The sequence below is a fragment of the Fringilla coelebs genome (assembly GCF_963513975.1).
Source record: "Fringilla coelebs genome assembly, chromosome: 5".
Taxonomy (NCBI): domain Eukaryota; kingdom Metazoa; phylum Chordata; class Aves; order Passeriformes; family Fringillidae; genus Fringilla; species Fringilla coelebs.
In genome coordinates, this window is record NC_140033.1 from 24,431,067 (window position 1) to 24,444,844 (window position 13,778).

Below are 13,778 nucleotides of genomic sequence, written 5' to 3' on the forward strand. Positions count from 1 at the left end.
AGTCAGACTAAGTCCTACCTTAAGATCTGTATAAGAATAGTTCAAATAGATCACAAACCAAGACTATTGCAACAAGGTATGTAAGGACACAGCAAGGTAAAAAGCAGGATATAGTAGTTTGCAAAGTGAATACTTATTACATTTTTGAATGAGAACAAAATTGATGAATTTGGGGAAAAAATAATTGAAGGGCAAGAAAAGAGACTGTGAAAGGAGAAAGTGAGATATAATTCAAAGGACTTAACATGTTCAAGACATGGTTGAGTGTAAGATTAAGAGAATGTACAGAAAGCAACTTGCTGAAGGAAATTACACTTGTAAAAGCAAGTCCCGTACTGAGACAATTTTAATAAACTGTTAAAATCCCACAAATTATGCCAGAGTACTTCATATTTCTGTTTTTAAAATGCAGACCCAAGCTACCGAGAATTTTTAGGATAACAGTAAATTAAGTAATTGAGGTACAAAAAAATAGGATGAAACACAGAATAAATAAATCATGGCAGTCCAATCAGATGTGCCTCTTTACTGAAAATATTCAGTTCTCTTACCAAAAAAAATGTGTAGCTCTAAACTGTCTGGATTTCAGTCAAGTACTGACAGTAGAAAGCTAGTTAAAACAGGAGATGGAGAAACCTGCAGCCAGTCTGGATGGTGTGGAGAGCACATGGAGCTGCCAGCTGAGCCTTACAGAGTATTTTCATTACCAAAACCAGGAGGTGCAGAAGGCACCTGGCATGAGCTGCCAGAGACACCATATCAATGGTAATGGGGCATAAGGCAAGGAACCAGCAAGGAAAACTGTTTTCATTGGAAGGTGAGAAGGATTAATTACACTATATAAAGCAGTTAGTGAAGCCTTACCTTGGCATACAATGGAGAGTGTACAAAGCCAGTTATGAAATGGCCAGAACACTGAAAGAATAAAGTACTACCAGCAGAATCAAGGATATCCAGCAGATTTAGGAGAACAAATGAGGACAACCCAGTTGACTCAATCTTATAAGGGATGGACAGGCAGGAAAAACCCCACAGTCTTCAGAGTACTGCTGCTGCTTCTGCAGGTAAAGGAGAGAGCTGTCACGAGCCCAAACATGTGCAAGCCAGCCACAAACACATCTCAGTCAAGAGTGAGAGCAAAGCTTCTATCCATGAGAATTATTAAGTTCTGGAAAAAAGTCTTTAAGCACAGCAGTTTATGGGAAGAGAGTGTAAAATACGACTGAGTGTTGGAGTCAGGACCCAGCAAGGCCTGTACACCTCTGCAGTGGCACAGAGCACAGCCCCTACACACTCCTCACAGGAGAGCATCAAGGGTGGAAACTCCACCTTCTGCAGAGCTGCTGACAAAACACTTTCAGCCATAACACAGGCCAAACCCCCCTGGCCAGGTCTGAGGCAATCCTGCAGCTCGGACACCTGAGGAAACCCTGGAGCAAATCAGAGCTCCTTGGGACTTGGGTTCCCCACAAGACTATGTGGCTTTTGGGGTGACTGCTAACACAGCTGTCATCAGCACTTTTAAGCAGTAAACTCTTGACAAGAATTTCTGGAATATGTAGAACAATACTAACTGCTAAAGCAATTCACCTGTGCCTGAACCAATCCTTTGTCCTGTGACCCAGTGAGCAGGACAGTCAGGCACAGGGACCAGAAGGCACTTTTATAACAGCACAGCACAATACAGGAGCCTACTCTGAGCAGGCAGATAAATCCATCAAGTCAAGCACTACGGAGAAGACACTTCTGATTTGTAAGATCAGTAATTGTGCATCAGTGCAGCCCTTCACAGGACCCCCTCAGGTCCTTCCCTTCACAGGGAGGGCTCATCAGCTCAGCTGCAGCATCCTGCTGCTGTACAAAGTTGGCTTCTGCTCAAGAAATGTCTGGAGCCTCACCCCAGGACTCTGGGTCCCCTTGCCCCCTGCACAGGGTGCGGAAGGCCAGCTGCAAGCCTTCTCTGACAGGCTCTGGGTTAACCTTCTCTCTGAAAACTGAGGAAATGACTAGCCTGGGACTCTAAGCTGAGATTTGTGTAAAACATACCAGATGGGTACACTGCTATCAAGTTAACTTCAGTATTAAAAATAGCAAAAGAAATTTCACAAGGAAGATTAAGTGCATTAGTGGATCATATAACCTTGCTTCAGACCGAGCCACGCCGTAAACAATTTTCAGCCCTCAGCATAAACATACAGGACATGTCATGAGAACATTCAGTTATGTGAAGTCCAACATCTATGACACTCTCAGGTTACAGGCATATTTTCTTGAGAAATAAATGGCCACCTTACAAAATGACGATGATAACATTTCTTGTGCTTTAAATCTGATCTCTGAGCGTCTTGCCACTGCACACAAAACCCTGCATTTCAACCTAACATTCCTGACATTTTAATAAGCCAAGTTTATTTGTAGAAAGTGAGCTGGAAATTAGTTCTCATGGTTGCAGTTGGCACATTATACAGAACAGGAATCTTAAAGAAGACTGCATTTCATTTTTGCCCTATAGCTTTCATCCTTCTAATTGGTATATTTAAGTGCACTTAATCGCTTAAGCAATGAGTCTACTGCAGTGACAAATCTCCAATTTAGACTCCACAATAATAAATCTTTGTCTTCTCTCAGCAGCTGGCAAAGTTTGATTTGGACTTTGAATTTAGGCCCTTTCCTCAGGCTTAACAGTTACAAGTTGTTTGTTCTGTCTGCTGAAAGGGTGACATTAACTCTTGTCTTTAAATACATTATTGTTGCTTAAGCTTAGTGTTCTTGGTGTTAAAACTGGTTGCCTTTCTGCAGTGCCCAACTAAGACACACACAAAACAATTCCAATTAGCCTGTGCTGGGATTTCACAAAGCAACTTTAACTCATTAGTATTTACACAGCATCACTGGTCCACATGGCATTTCACAGGCATGAAGACTTTATAACACAATCTTCCAATAGATGCCTTCAGTGCCACAAAGAGCTAATTTAAAAACAGGTGGAAGGAGCCTTCAGCCACCCCATTTAACAGCCAACAGAGGAATAACATCCCACAAACACCTCACAGTCTCTCCACAGGACCAGGATAGGCCTGAATTCTATGACAGATGCCCTAAGTACATTCCTGAAACAGGTCTGGTAAAAAAAAGCAAACCTTAGGTGTGATCATCAAAGTACATGAGGAAAAACTACCTTTGGGCAGAAACAACTGGGGACTCTATCCCCCATATGGCTACAGGCTCTCTGCAGTACCTCAGCAAAAAACTTAGGCCCAAGTCCTTAAGAATTCGTGCATATTAATTACCAGTGCAGTAAAGCCCTGGGCCTATGCTTCTGCAACAAACTAAATCACTGAAGGTTTGCAGCACCAAGGTCTCGTTTCCCTCTGCCTTAGTTCTGCCTGTACAGTTCAATAGAACTCTCAGCTGTAGTAAACATTTGGCACGTATCTAGAGCAGGGCCTGATTTTATTAAATATAAAATACCTTCTTAAATAACTAATCTTGGATAAAAAAGGGTGACTTGTTGTGCCAGCCACACAAAAGACTTCATTAGCTTCTGACAGCAATGTTCATTTCTTCAATCCAGAAGAAACTGCTTTGGCCCTCCAACCTCAGTCACCACTGAAGTGGTTTTATTTGCTTTACCACTTGCTACAAGACAAATAACTCTCCCTTAAGCACAGAGCTTGCCAGCTGACTGAACAACACACAGAAACCTTGGACTCAGCGGGGAATACTCTCTGGCATGGGCACAAAAGTCCTGGCACATCTGGGACTATCAGAGCCTCTGTGCACAACATACCTGCACACCATCAGCAAGTGCTTTTAACTGGGTGTGGGGAGTTTTAAACCTCAGCTTGATAGTGTTTTAACTAGTCATCTCTCCTGTTCACTATGGGCCATTAGATTTCACTCCCACTGAAGAGCCGGGCAATCCTCATTACCCTGAGGGTCTTAATACTGCAAGTGCCAAAGATGGAGAGGCATCCCTTGCCATATCAGCTGGGTCCAGAAACACATCTTCAAAAATCTTTTATAAAAACACTTCACATGTGCATTCCTCTGGGTTCAGTTTGCAGCCACCCCTTTTTTAAGATCTTTCTTCCATATATTAAAGGCTACTTTAGTACATACTACTTTCCTCCTACCACAGAGTTTACAGCACAAGCAACCACCACTCTATTACAGTAAGGGCACTGCACACAGCAAGTCTCACAGCCAGGCTGCTTCTTCAGACCACTGATGATTTGGGCTCCAATTCTGACAAGTTACCATGAATTTTACCTCCAAATATTTAGGAAGCTCACTATATGTCTGTCAACTAGATTAAAGCTATTACATCTCCTTAGCTATTGTCAAGTAGCTTCTCTGTGATTAGATAAACAGCTTGAGCTTCTTTAGGCTAACACTGTGGTTTTGCTAGACTCTCCATAGCTCCTTTCAGAGAATCCCATTTTAAAACACAGGCAGGTCATTCCCTCCAAAATCCCTGTTTTATGAAACATCATCTTCCTAATTCCTGCCAGGTGCTGCTCTCAGGCAGGCATCATGACCTTCTATCTTTCATTTAATGTACAGCCTTTACACAGATTTATGTATTTTCTCTTTCTTTTCAGTCCTTGAGGCACTGACCCCAGATAGCACTCATTTTGTCTTTCACAAATGCAAATTTATGATCTGGATTTTTGCACTTGCTTTTCAAAATAACCACCAAAAAAAAATCTATTTTAAGTTCTTTTTTTCATTTAGAATGGTGGTATTTTCACAGCCAATGACAGACAGTTCACAGCCAGGTCAGACAGTTATGACCTATGACCCCTGTGAACAATGTGGGGCTTATGTTCTTTTGGGCAAAATTTGTCCAGGCACTCAGTGGATGCTTTGGGAAAATCCCAGTACTCATATGCAGTTTTAGGAGCATTTCCACAGATTTTCATCAGCACACAGAGGACATCAGACTTCAGTTAGAAGCCGGCAGTACAGCTCCGTGGTTGTACATCAGTCAGTGTTACAGAAAGCTCACTCAAGATGTTATCAAAAATTGATTTGAATACTGAAATACTGACTGCATATCTTCTAGAGCTTTTGCAGTAGGAAAGTCAATTTCTTAAAACAGTATTTTCTAAAAAACCCTACATTTCCTACAAACTTTGCTCCATTTCCAGCATCTGATGCTGACTGAATAAATTAGCTCAACCAAAAAGTCAAGCTGGTAAAGAAATGTCAAAATTCGTAGAGAACAAGTATCATTGTATACTGCATACATTGGGCATTGATCCAGCAAGTTTTGATATGGCTTTTCCCCCAACAATCCCCAGTTTTATCTACTGAGATTTGTCTACTTTCTGTTAAAAGTAACATACTACTTTGAAGCATTTCATCATCTTGTCCATAAAAAATTAAGGGAGAGTTTCGAAGTGTACCATGACATGCTTAAAGCAGTTCAAACCTGTTTTACAATAACCTCCTGAATATTAGCCTACAGCAGTAAAAACTGATTTTTGCAAAACCCAAAAAGGCAGACTGAAAAAATCTCTAATATCCAAACCCTGAACGGAGGCTCAGCAGCAACTACAAATGCTTTGTGGTGCTGTAAGTGATATAACTGAAGAGAGGGGTTAACAGCTAAGAAAATACTGTTTACTTTAATTCCACTAAGTAGAAAATAAGATCAGTATGTAGTAAATGTTAAATTTACCTTCTAAGAAATGCAAAAATTAATGCAAGTGATTTTGGGTGAGTGAGCAAAAACTATCTATCTGTAACTGATTCTGTAAATTTCATATGCAGGACTGATGCTGACCTTGACAGAAGTGGTCATGTATTTGAAATTTTACTTTCAACAGTCAAATTCTAAAAAATACCCCAAACAAATCTACATGGCACTCATAGGGAATTAAGAATTCTTCCATCTCGTTTGGTGGCATGAGAGTTTTGCTCCAGCTTTTCTGTTGACTCACCCACCACCACACTCACTTCTGTAGCTCGCACAGCAGATGCTTACAGGGAAACCCAGCACAACCATGGCAGATTGCTTTGAAGAAAGACCAAACAACCACCAGCAAGTCTGCAGAACTAAAACTAACTGTGCTTCGGTTCTTCTTAAAAGAAAGAATCTGTTCACTGGTTTTCAAACTATTTGAAACTCCCAGGCCTTTGTCAGGTTAATGTTTTCCAGCCCTCGTGATTAACTGCACTAGCTTAAATTTATGAAGGGGAACAATACCTCCTGACCAGCTGTCAAGATGCTATCACAGCAAACACACCGACAGGCCAAGCGGTGGCTTCAGAGGCAGAGCAGGCACTGGCAGCCTCAGCCCCTGCAGCTGTGCCCCCCAGCCCAGGGATGACTGGGGGGCACAGGGAAGACACTCCCAGGTGTCCAGTCCCCAAAAACCCCTTCTGTCCTAAGGGCGGTTTATTACTGCAGCTTGTGCACGCGCAGCTCCACCAGGCCAAATTATCAGCAGCAGGGAAAAAGTGAAATTACTTAAACTTTAACAACAGGCAAATGTTTTCTGCTGCTACTTGAATTTGAGACCATGGGAATGAAAAGTTACTTTTTTCTCACACTGCAGCTTATTAGGGCACATTGCACCAATGTGCAGTACAGATCTGCAGAGTCAGGAAGCACAGATAGGGAAGATCAGAAAGATGAGATGAACTTTGCTGACAGCAGCCACCACCCTAAGACAGCATAGCCCAAACCTGAGAGGCAGGCTCCATCTCTCCATCTCCTGCAGTATTTCTGCTAATGAAATTACCCTCAGCTTTCCTGCATGGTTTAACACAAGGTAGTTTCATAAGATGGGTCTTTTCCAACTGCTTTGCTTCCTGAAGTCAGTGCAATGCACACACTGGTGAACATATCTGAGATGGTTCAGGCTGACTAAAAACCTCTCCATTTTGTGTCTTCTGAGAGATTCTTGGACAAAGAGAAAGTGTTGTTATCATAAATTTACAGGACTTTTAAGATGTTTACTTCACCCCCTGGCCACACAAACCACAGGGTGAGTGGGGACCTGGGGATGGCCGGTGCTGCCGGCCCTGCTCCACACCAGCCTCTTCCCTCTCCAAATGGCCAGCACCATGCACACTGCTTCAGGTACTGGCTTTAAGAAGTCTATTACCTGATCACAAATCCCACATTAACTACAATTTTAGCTATTTATTTCAGTAGGGATGTCATAATAATAGTTTTCAAAAATTCATAATGAAAAAATATACCATGTTCCTCAGATAACAACTCTGTCCTAGCCACCATAGGGTGATGTAGTCTTGCTCTTCCAACCATGGTTACCCTGGGCCTGCTGACCTCAGGGGCCTGGCAGGACAACTTTACTTTTCCTTCCATTCTGCAGGCTTGTATGCTCCCTTCTCCAGCAGCTCAGCCAGTAACACTACAGGGCTGTGCTCCAGCACAGCTGATTAATAAAAATACTCCACAGACACAACAGAGCCAGAAGCAGCCCAGAGCTCATACTCGTGTATTTCTTTTTCACATTTTTAGGAAATCAATTTATCTGATTTCTCTACCCTCGGCAAGCCAGAGGTTTCCTCCTGTCTGCCTTGTCACAAGCCAGTTGCACTTAATGCTCTGGTCATTAAATCCTCTTTCTGTTGTACTTTGAAAGAATAAATAAAATCATCAGAAATATTTTAACTTCAGTGCCTCTTCCCTTCTTAGGATTTGACTAGAAATCTAAATTCTTATGTCAGGAAAAACAAGCACATTTTTCGAAGAGGTGTGTCTTAGTTCAGATTAGTGTGGCATTCAGAAGTCATGCAAGTGCCAACATGGGAAGAAAATGCAGCATGTTATATAAAATAGGGATGTTTAATTATTTTGGAATAAGATAATAACATCCGCTTCCTCAACTGCTTATTCTGTATTTAATATTTTAGTCTGGCATATTAAATGTCCTCTCTTGCTTCCTGGCTAATGGTATGGTACAACAGTTCAAACTCTCCTATTCATATTTTTATTATTTGATCTGGACATCAAACTTTAAAAAAAATTTAAAAAAACCCAAAAAAACCAAACCACATAAAACACCACAATAAGACTTACCATTAATATTTTTATATGACAGACTAGATTCCCCTTTGGGTATATCACAGTAATGTACTCCACTGAGGACAGTGAAACTATGCTTGGCCAAAGACCTTCGAGCCTGGGAGCTCACTGAAACACACAAGATGGCCAACATGTACTAATGCTCGGGTGTGCACATCTGTACAACACTGAAAGAGGGAAAAAAGACCCCATACTTCTTGCTCAGACTTTCTGATACAAGTGACCAACCACCTTCTATTTGGTGAAACCTGAATCTGCAGTGACCCTGACTGCCAGGGGTGCACAGCTTGCTGCCCTGTCCTAACCAAAAAGCAATTTAAGGCTGCATGAATACTTGTGATTCCTATTTCACCACTGGATTTGAAGACTTTCAGACATGCAAATCCCAAAGGCTCCTTTATCAGCTGATTCAAGTTTGCTACAAATTAATTCCTGGTTATGACAAAATTGAGTTTGTCCTCTCCTTCTAGTCATCAATCCTTGTAATTCTTATTAAAAGGCCACTTCTTTCTCTCTCTCCATGACAATACCGTAATCTTATTCTGATGCTTCTCTCCAGCCCTGGAATAATTTTTCCACTATCTTCTCCAGCTTTTCCACTTCCTTTTAGAAATACTAACACTAGGCATGGGAAAACAAAATCATAGAGCAGCAGCAAGCACCAGGTCCTTGCGGCAGGTGCCCTCCCATACACGACACACTAGTCCTTCATACCACAGCAGCCCACTGTGGGCTCTGTTTAAGGTGTTTGATCTAAATCCTTTCTAGATCACTACTTCATGAAGTACCAACCATACCTCTGGAACTGCGTTTCTTTAACTGGCTGCCTAAGCCTGCCTCTGGTGGTACCAAAACGCAGTTTGTTTGACCTCAACTCACTAACAGATCCAGCTTGTTCTGGGAAAACACCCAGTCATTTCTTAAACCACCCTACTATTTCTTTATGCCACATAGAAGTTTTAGTAGCAACATTTACACATTTATTTTCGCATCACTGAAATATATGTGATTGGCGTCACATCATCAGTAGCTGTGGCACTTCATGATCAACCTTAAACTAATGGCAGCAGAATCCAACTGTAATCAGCTGGGGGGACTGGAGGGGGAAGACGATTCACAATAAATTAAATCTGTTTTAATTAATTCACAAAAACTCTGAAAAACTAAATAAAACAAAAAATGATAATGTTATTACCGGTAGTAATTTTTTAATAAATTCCATTTAGGAACAGATGATGCATGAAGACCATACTGTGCCTATCATCCTCCCAGTAACCCATTTTTATCAGGCACTTTGGGACTTTCTTCAGCCTTTTTAAACTCCTCAAAGATTTCATACTGCCATTTTGCTTGCATTTTGAGACATTTCTGTAAACCCCAAGATGACTCAGCTGGAGTAACATTTCAAATGACAAAGTGCATCAAGAATTAGTTTGTTCGAACTCAGGAAGAAATCAGAGGGGGTTGATTAGGTCTCAGATGCCTGTGATTTTTTGCAATAGCGAAAATTATAATATAACACATTCTGACATTTCTGCTTGACAAGCATGTTTACCTGGGACATATGCATTACATAAACTATTAAGAATCAAGCAACAAGAATTCCTTCCTGTTCTAATCAGCGTGTGGCAATGTCAAAAGAAACAGGATATTGTTCAAAGACATATTGTGAAAATTTGACCAAAATTGCATTTGAAGTTTATAATTTATAATTGCCTTTATACTTAAAGTGAAAGCTGCCTTATGCTGATTTTTTTTTTTAATTCTTCTTTGATGCTGGAATTGCCAGAGGCTTATCAAATGAGAACAGGCCAGAGGGATGGGTGAAAAATGCTCAGATAATATTTGAGTTCCCAACAGCAGGGACGCCACATGGCTTACATGTCATCTGCTCCAAAACTAATTTGTCTTGTCCAACAGGGGGGTGGGGGGTGAGGGGGCGGCAGAAATTAAATTATCAAAGCAGATGGGTAGGAACAATAAGCAATTTAAAGATAAAGCCATAACTGCCCAATCCAGACCGGCTAACAGTACGTAAGTTACTGCTGATTCAGTACAGCAGCGGCGCACAACCTTAGCGAGCCTGAGCACCCAAAGCAAAGTCCATTGCAACAGCGATAATCTCCCAGCGAACTTACACTCATTATTTATTATCATTCAGAAAAAGTAGCTGAGATCTAGCATTTATCAGAAACACAACTGAAGTTTTAATCCTGGTTAATAAGAACGCTTGAGTACAATACGGACAGTACAAACAGCTTAAGCCAGGGCTCCAACAGCCGAGGGGGCGGCGCTGGGCGCTCCCCCACGGGCAGCCCCGGCTGAGCCGCCCCCGGGCAGGGCAGGGGGCAGATGATCACAGCCTACCTGTGGTCAAATTGTCATTGATCTTCAGCGGCACCCTTAAGATGTAGACGAGGAACAGCATGATGAAGAACCACAGCGTCCAGAGATAAGTCCAGGACCAGACGATGCAAGACTTGAGCTGTTCCAAAAAGCCCGTCCCAGCTTCAGCCATGTTTTTTGGAGAGAAAAGAGGAAAAAAAAAAAAGGAGGGGGGGGGGGGGAACGGAGTGTGGGGGAAACCAACGCAAACGCTGCTCTCTGCTGCCACGAGCTCTCAGCGTGTGTTTGTGGGATGGTTCACCCCCGTCGCTGGCCGGGCCGCCTCTCCCCCGCCCGCCCGCCGCACGCACCGCCCGCCGGGCGCTGCGGGTGCCCCCGGGCCGCTGCCGGCTCTGCCCGCCGTGCCTCGGCGAGGGCTGGCCCGATAAAATGGACTCCTGCGAGCTCCCCTCCCGCCGAGCGGGTGGGGACGTGCTGCGGTGGCAGCGCCGGACCTGCCCCCAGCCGCGCTCGGCCGCGCCCCGCGGCTCGGCCCCTGCGCTCGGCACCCCGGCCCTGCCCGCGCCCGCCCCGCCGCGGGAGCGCCGGCGGCTGCGGGGCACGGCGGCTGCGGCCGAAACAGAACCGGGCCGTCAGAAACGCCGCGCAACTTTTCCCTCCCACGTCTTTAGGATCTTGAACAATGATTTCTGGCGGCATTTTCACCGCGCAACAGGAGTTTAAGCCTGAAAAGGGCTCGCGTAGGATGTTTTTCTGCTGTTGACTCGTCTGAGCTCCTTGCTGGGATAATGGAACAGGCACAGAAGTCCCTGCGTGCGTGTGTTGGTGTGTACAGTGCTCAGCACAGTCCTGAACTGCAAAACTCTCCTCCTTGGCAGATAACTGTATGGCGCAATAAATGGGTGGGAAGGGACCCATACCTACTTCCAACCCCCCTGCCAGGGGCAGGGAAGATACCCACTAGATCGGTGTCTCGTTCAAGTAGTGTCAGTAAAGCATAAGCTTCACGTCAGTAAATTGTACATTTGAGAAATACATTTTGCTTATTCTATGAATGAGGTATTTATTAATGAAACAAGATTTGACACCAGAATGTGCTAAAAATTCAGGTCGGTAAACACGGCTGATCCCTGCCTTTTTTGGTGTCACACAGCTTACAAACATTTAAGTAAATATGGACCACATACTGCAATTTGTTTGGATCTCTCTCCTGTGTTTCCACAGTCTGTATCCAGTGGGATAACACTCTCCAGTAACTTAAGAAACAGGTACTATTTATAAACTATTACCAAAAGAAAAAAAAATCCTTGAAAATTTCTCCAACTGGTAGTAACCAGTCCGACCTGAGATTTTCTAGTCTGCCAAAGAAATAGTCATCACAGAGAAAGACATGGTAGCTTTCCTAGAATGTTTATAATACCCAAAAGCATTAAAGAAAAACAATTCTGTAGCTGTACAAGTTGCAACCTTTTCATGGTAGTAAAGGCAGGAAATTTGTTTTTCCAGACTACTGCAGGACTTGAAGATAAATGAACACTGGCTGTGTCTTCTGCATTTGATGGTGACAAGATCTTCTGGTTTAGGGACCACGGTCCCCATATGAGAATATTGGTGCAGGACTGACAGAAGTTTTTCTTGCTAATAAATAGCAAAACTTTTAAAATTAGAATGTACAGACCAACTACATAAAAGGTCATTTATAGTTTAATTACATACCAAAGAAAACCACATTTCAAATTTTTCAGCTTCCCGTTTGAGTTTTAAAGGGAAGAAATTCTTAATACATTAGGTCACATTTGAAAAACCTCAACCTTATTCAATCATGCAGCTATTTATAAATCAAAATATTCCTCTCACATTTTCTTGTGTATTAGGAAAAGACCAAGGCAGTAGGCAATTTTTCACTTTTATAAATTTTCATCTATATTGTTTAATTTTCAGTATATTAGCGGTTATCTTAAAAAATTAACTATGACCAATTTATTTTATGTCTGAAAGATAGAGATGGTGTATAGGGCTTTTCCAAAGTTTCCTATTATAAACAACTTTCCATTGTTTTGTCTTTTATTGAAAGGCAGGAGTGAATTGTGTTGGTTCCTCCAGCTCTGCTTTCTTTATATCTCTTGTATTACCAGAAGATCAAAACACTATGAACTCTGCCCATTTAAAGCACAGTTATTAATTTTATGCATTCCTTCCTCTAAGCACCATTGTTTCTTCTTCCCCTGAAATTACAGAAGTTATTAATACTTTGCAGTCATGTTACGCATTTTACTTCTAGATCTCCAGTGTTTTTACAGTGAGCATAAAGTATTTTAAAAAATAAGGATTTCTCATTGGGTGCTATACAAAAAAAAAAAAAAAAAAAAGGCAAAAAAAACCCCCAAACAACCAAACAAACGCAACAGCAAAAAACAGTGGCACAAACCAAACCAAAAAACCAATCAAACAAAACAAACAAAACCACCAACCCCCCAAAACCCAAATAAAACCCCCCAAAGCTCAGGAAATTAAAAGCATGTGTCCAAATTCAAATGTTTGTGTGAGGTGACAAGCAATTATGTGCTGGATATTGTGACTCATGACTAGCTTTGTGCATTCATATGACAAATTACATTTCTGCTGTTTGTTTTAAAGAAGCATCTAAGCTGACACTCAAGGCAAGTTCACTGTTCAGGCTCTATTTCACACAAATTATCTCTTGTCTCTCAGTTCTCTTTTAATGAATTCCAAATAAATACAAAGCCTTCAAATGTGCATTTCACAAGTCAGAAGCAAACAGTTCAGTACTATGAAAAGACACCATTTTGAGTGTCGTCTGGCTTCAGGCACTCATTTGCTAAGTCAAGATATGACAGAATACAGCTGAAGTGAATCATTGGACAAAAATAATTTTGGAAATAGTGTTTTACCTTTCTGCTAAGATTTTCCACTCAATTGTCATTTGTTTAGAGTTTTCTCACACAAGGCCTCGGTTCCTACCTCAAAATAATACCTGTAATACTAATTTGTTCGCCATAAACCCAGTTCAGAGTTTCTAATTTCTCATATGACTATTGATGACTTTGCTAAATGAAATCAGGAAGCAGAAGCCATGACAGTTAGTACATGAGGTACAGTGAAGTTTTGTTTCTTTTCAGAAGAAAGATATTTTCTTGAGCAAGAAAGAATAAGAAAGAATAAGAAAGAATAGATGGGACCACTGAGCAGCAAAAGTCCAGTTTGAAACTTCTGCCCATCCAATCTTTGTATTGGTCCAAAGTAGTCCAAGATCCAAAGAAGCGGGGGTTTTAATCTTTGGGTGTTTTAGTAAACCTTAAAAAATCTTTTGTTTGATAATTTCAGAGATCAGAATAAGAGACCTTTT

At 41.8% G+C, this 13,778-nt stretch overlaps 1 protein-coding gene across 1 annotated transcript in view; it reads right to left on the bottom strand.

The window, feature by feature from the left end:
- Positions 1–10,820, bottom strand: part of ST7 (suppression of tumorigenicity 7) — a 136,122-nt gene extending 125,302 nt beyond the window's left edge. Inside the window, exon 1 of the mRNA XM_084205589.1 lies at positions 10,433–10,820. Within this exon, the coding sequence (XP_084061715.1) occupies positions 10,433–10,583 (151 nt within the window). The 5' untranslated portion in view covers positions 10,584–10,820. The remainder of the gene's footprint in view (positions 1–10,432) is intronic.
- Positions 10,821–13,778: the final 2,958 nt, after the last annotated feature.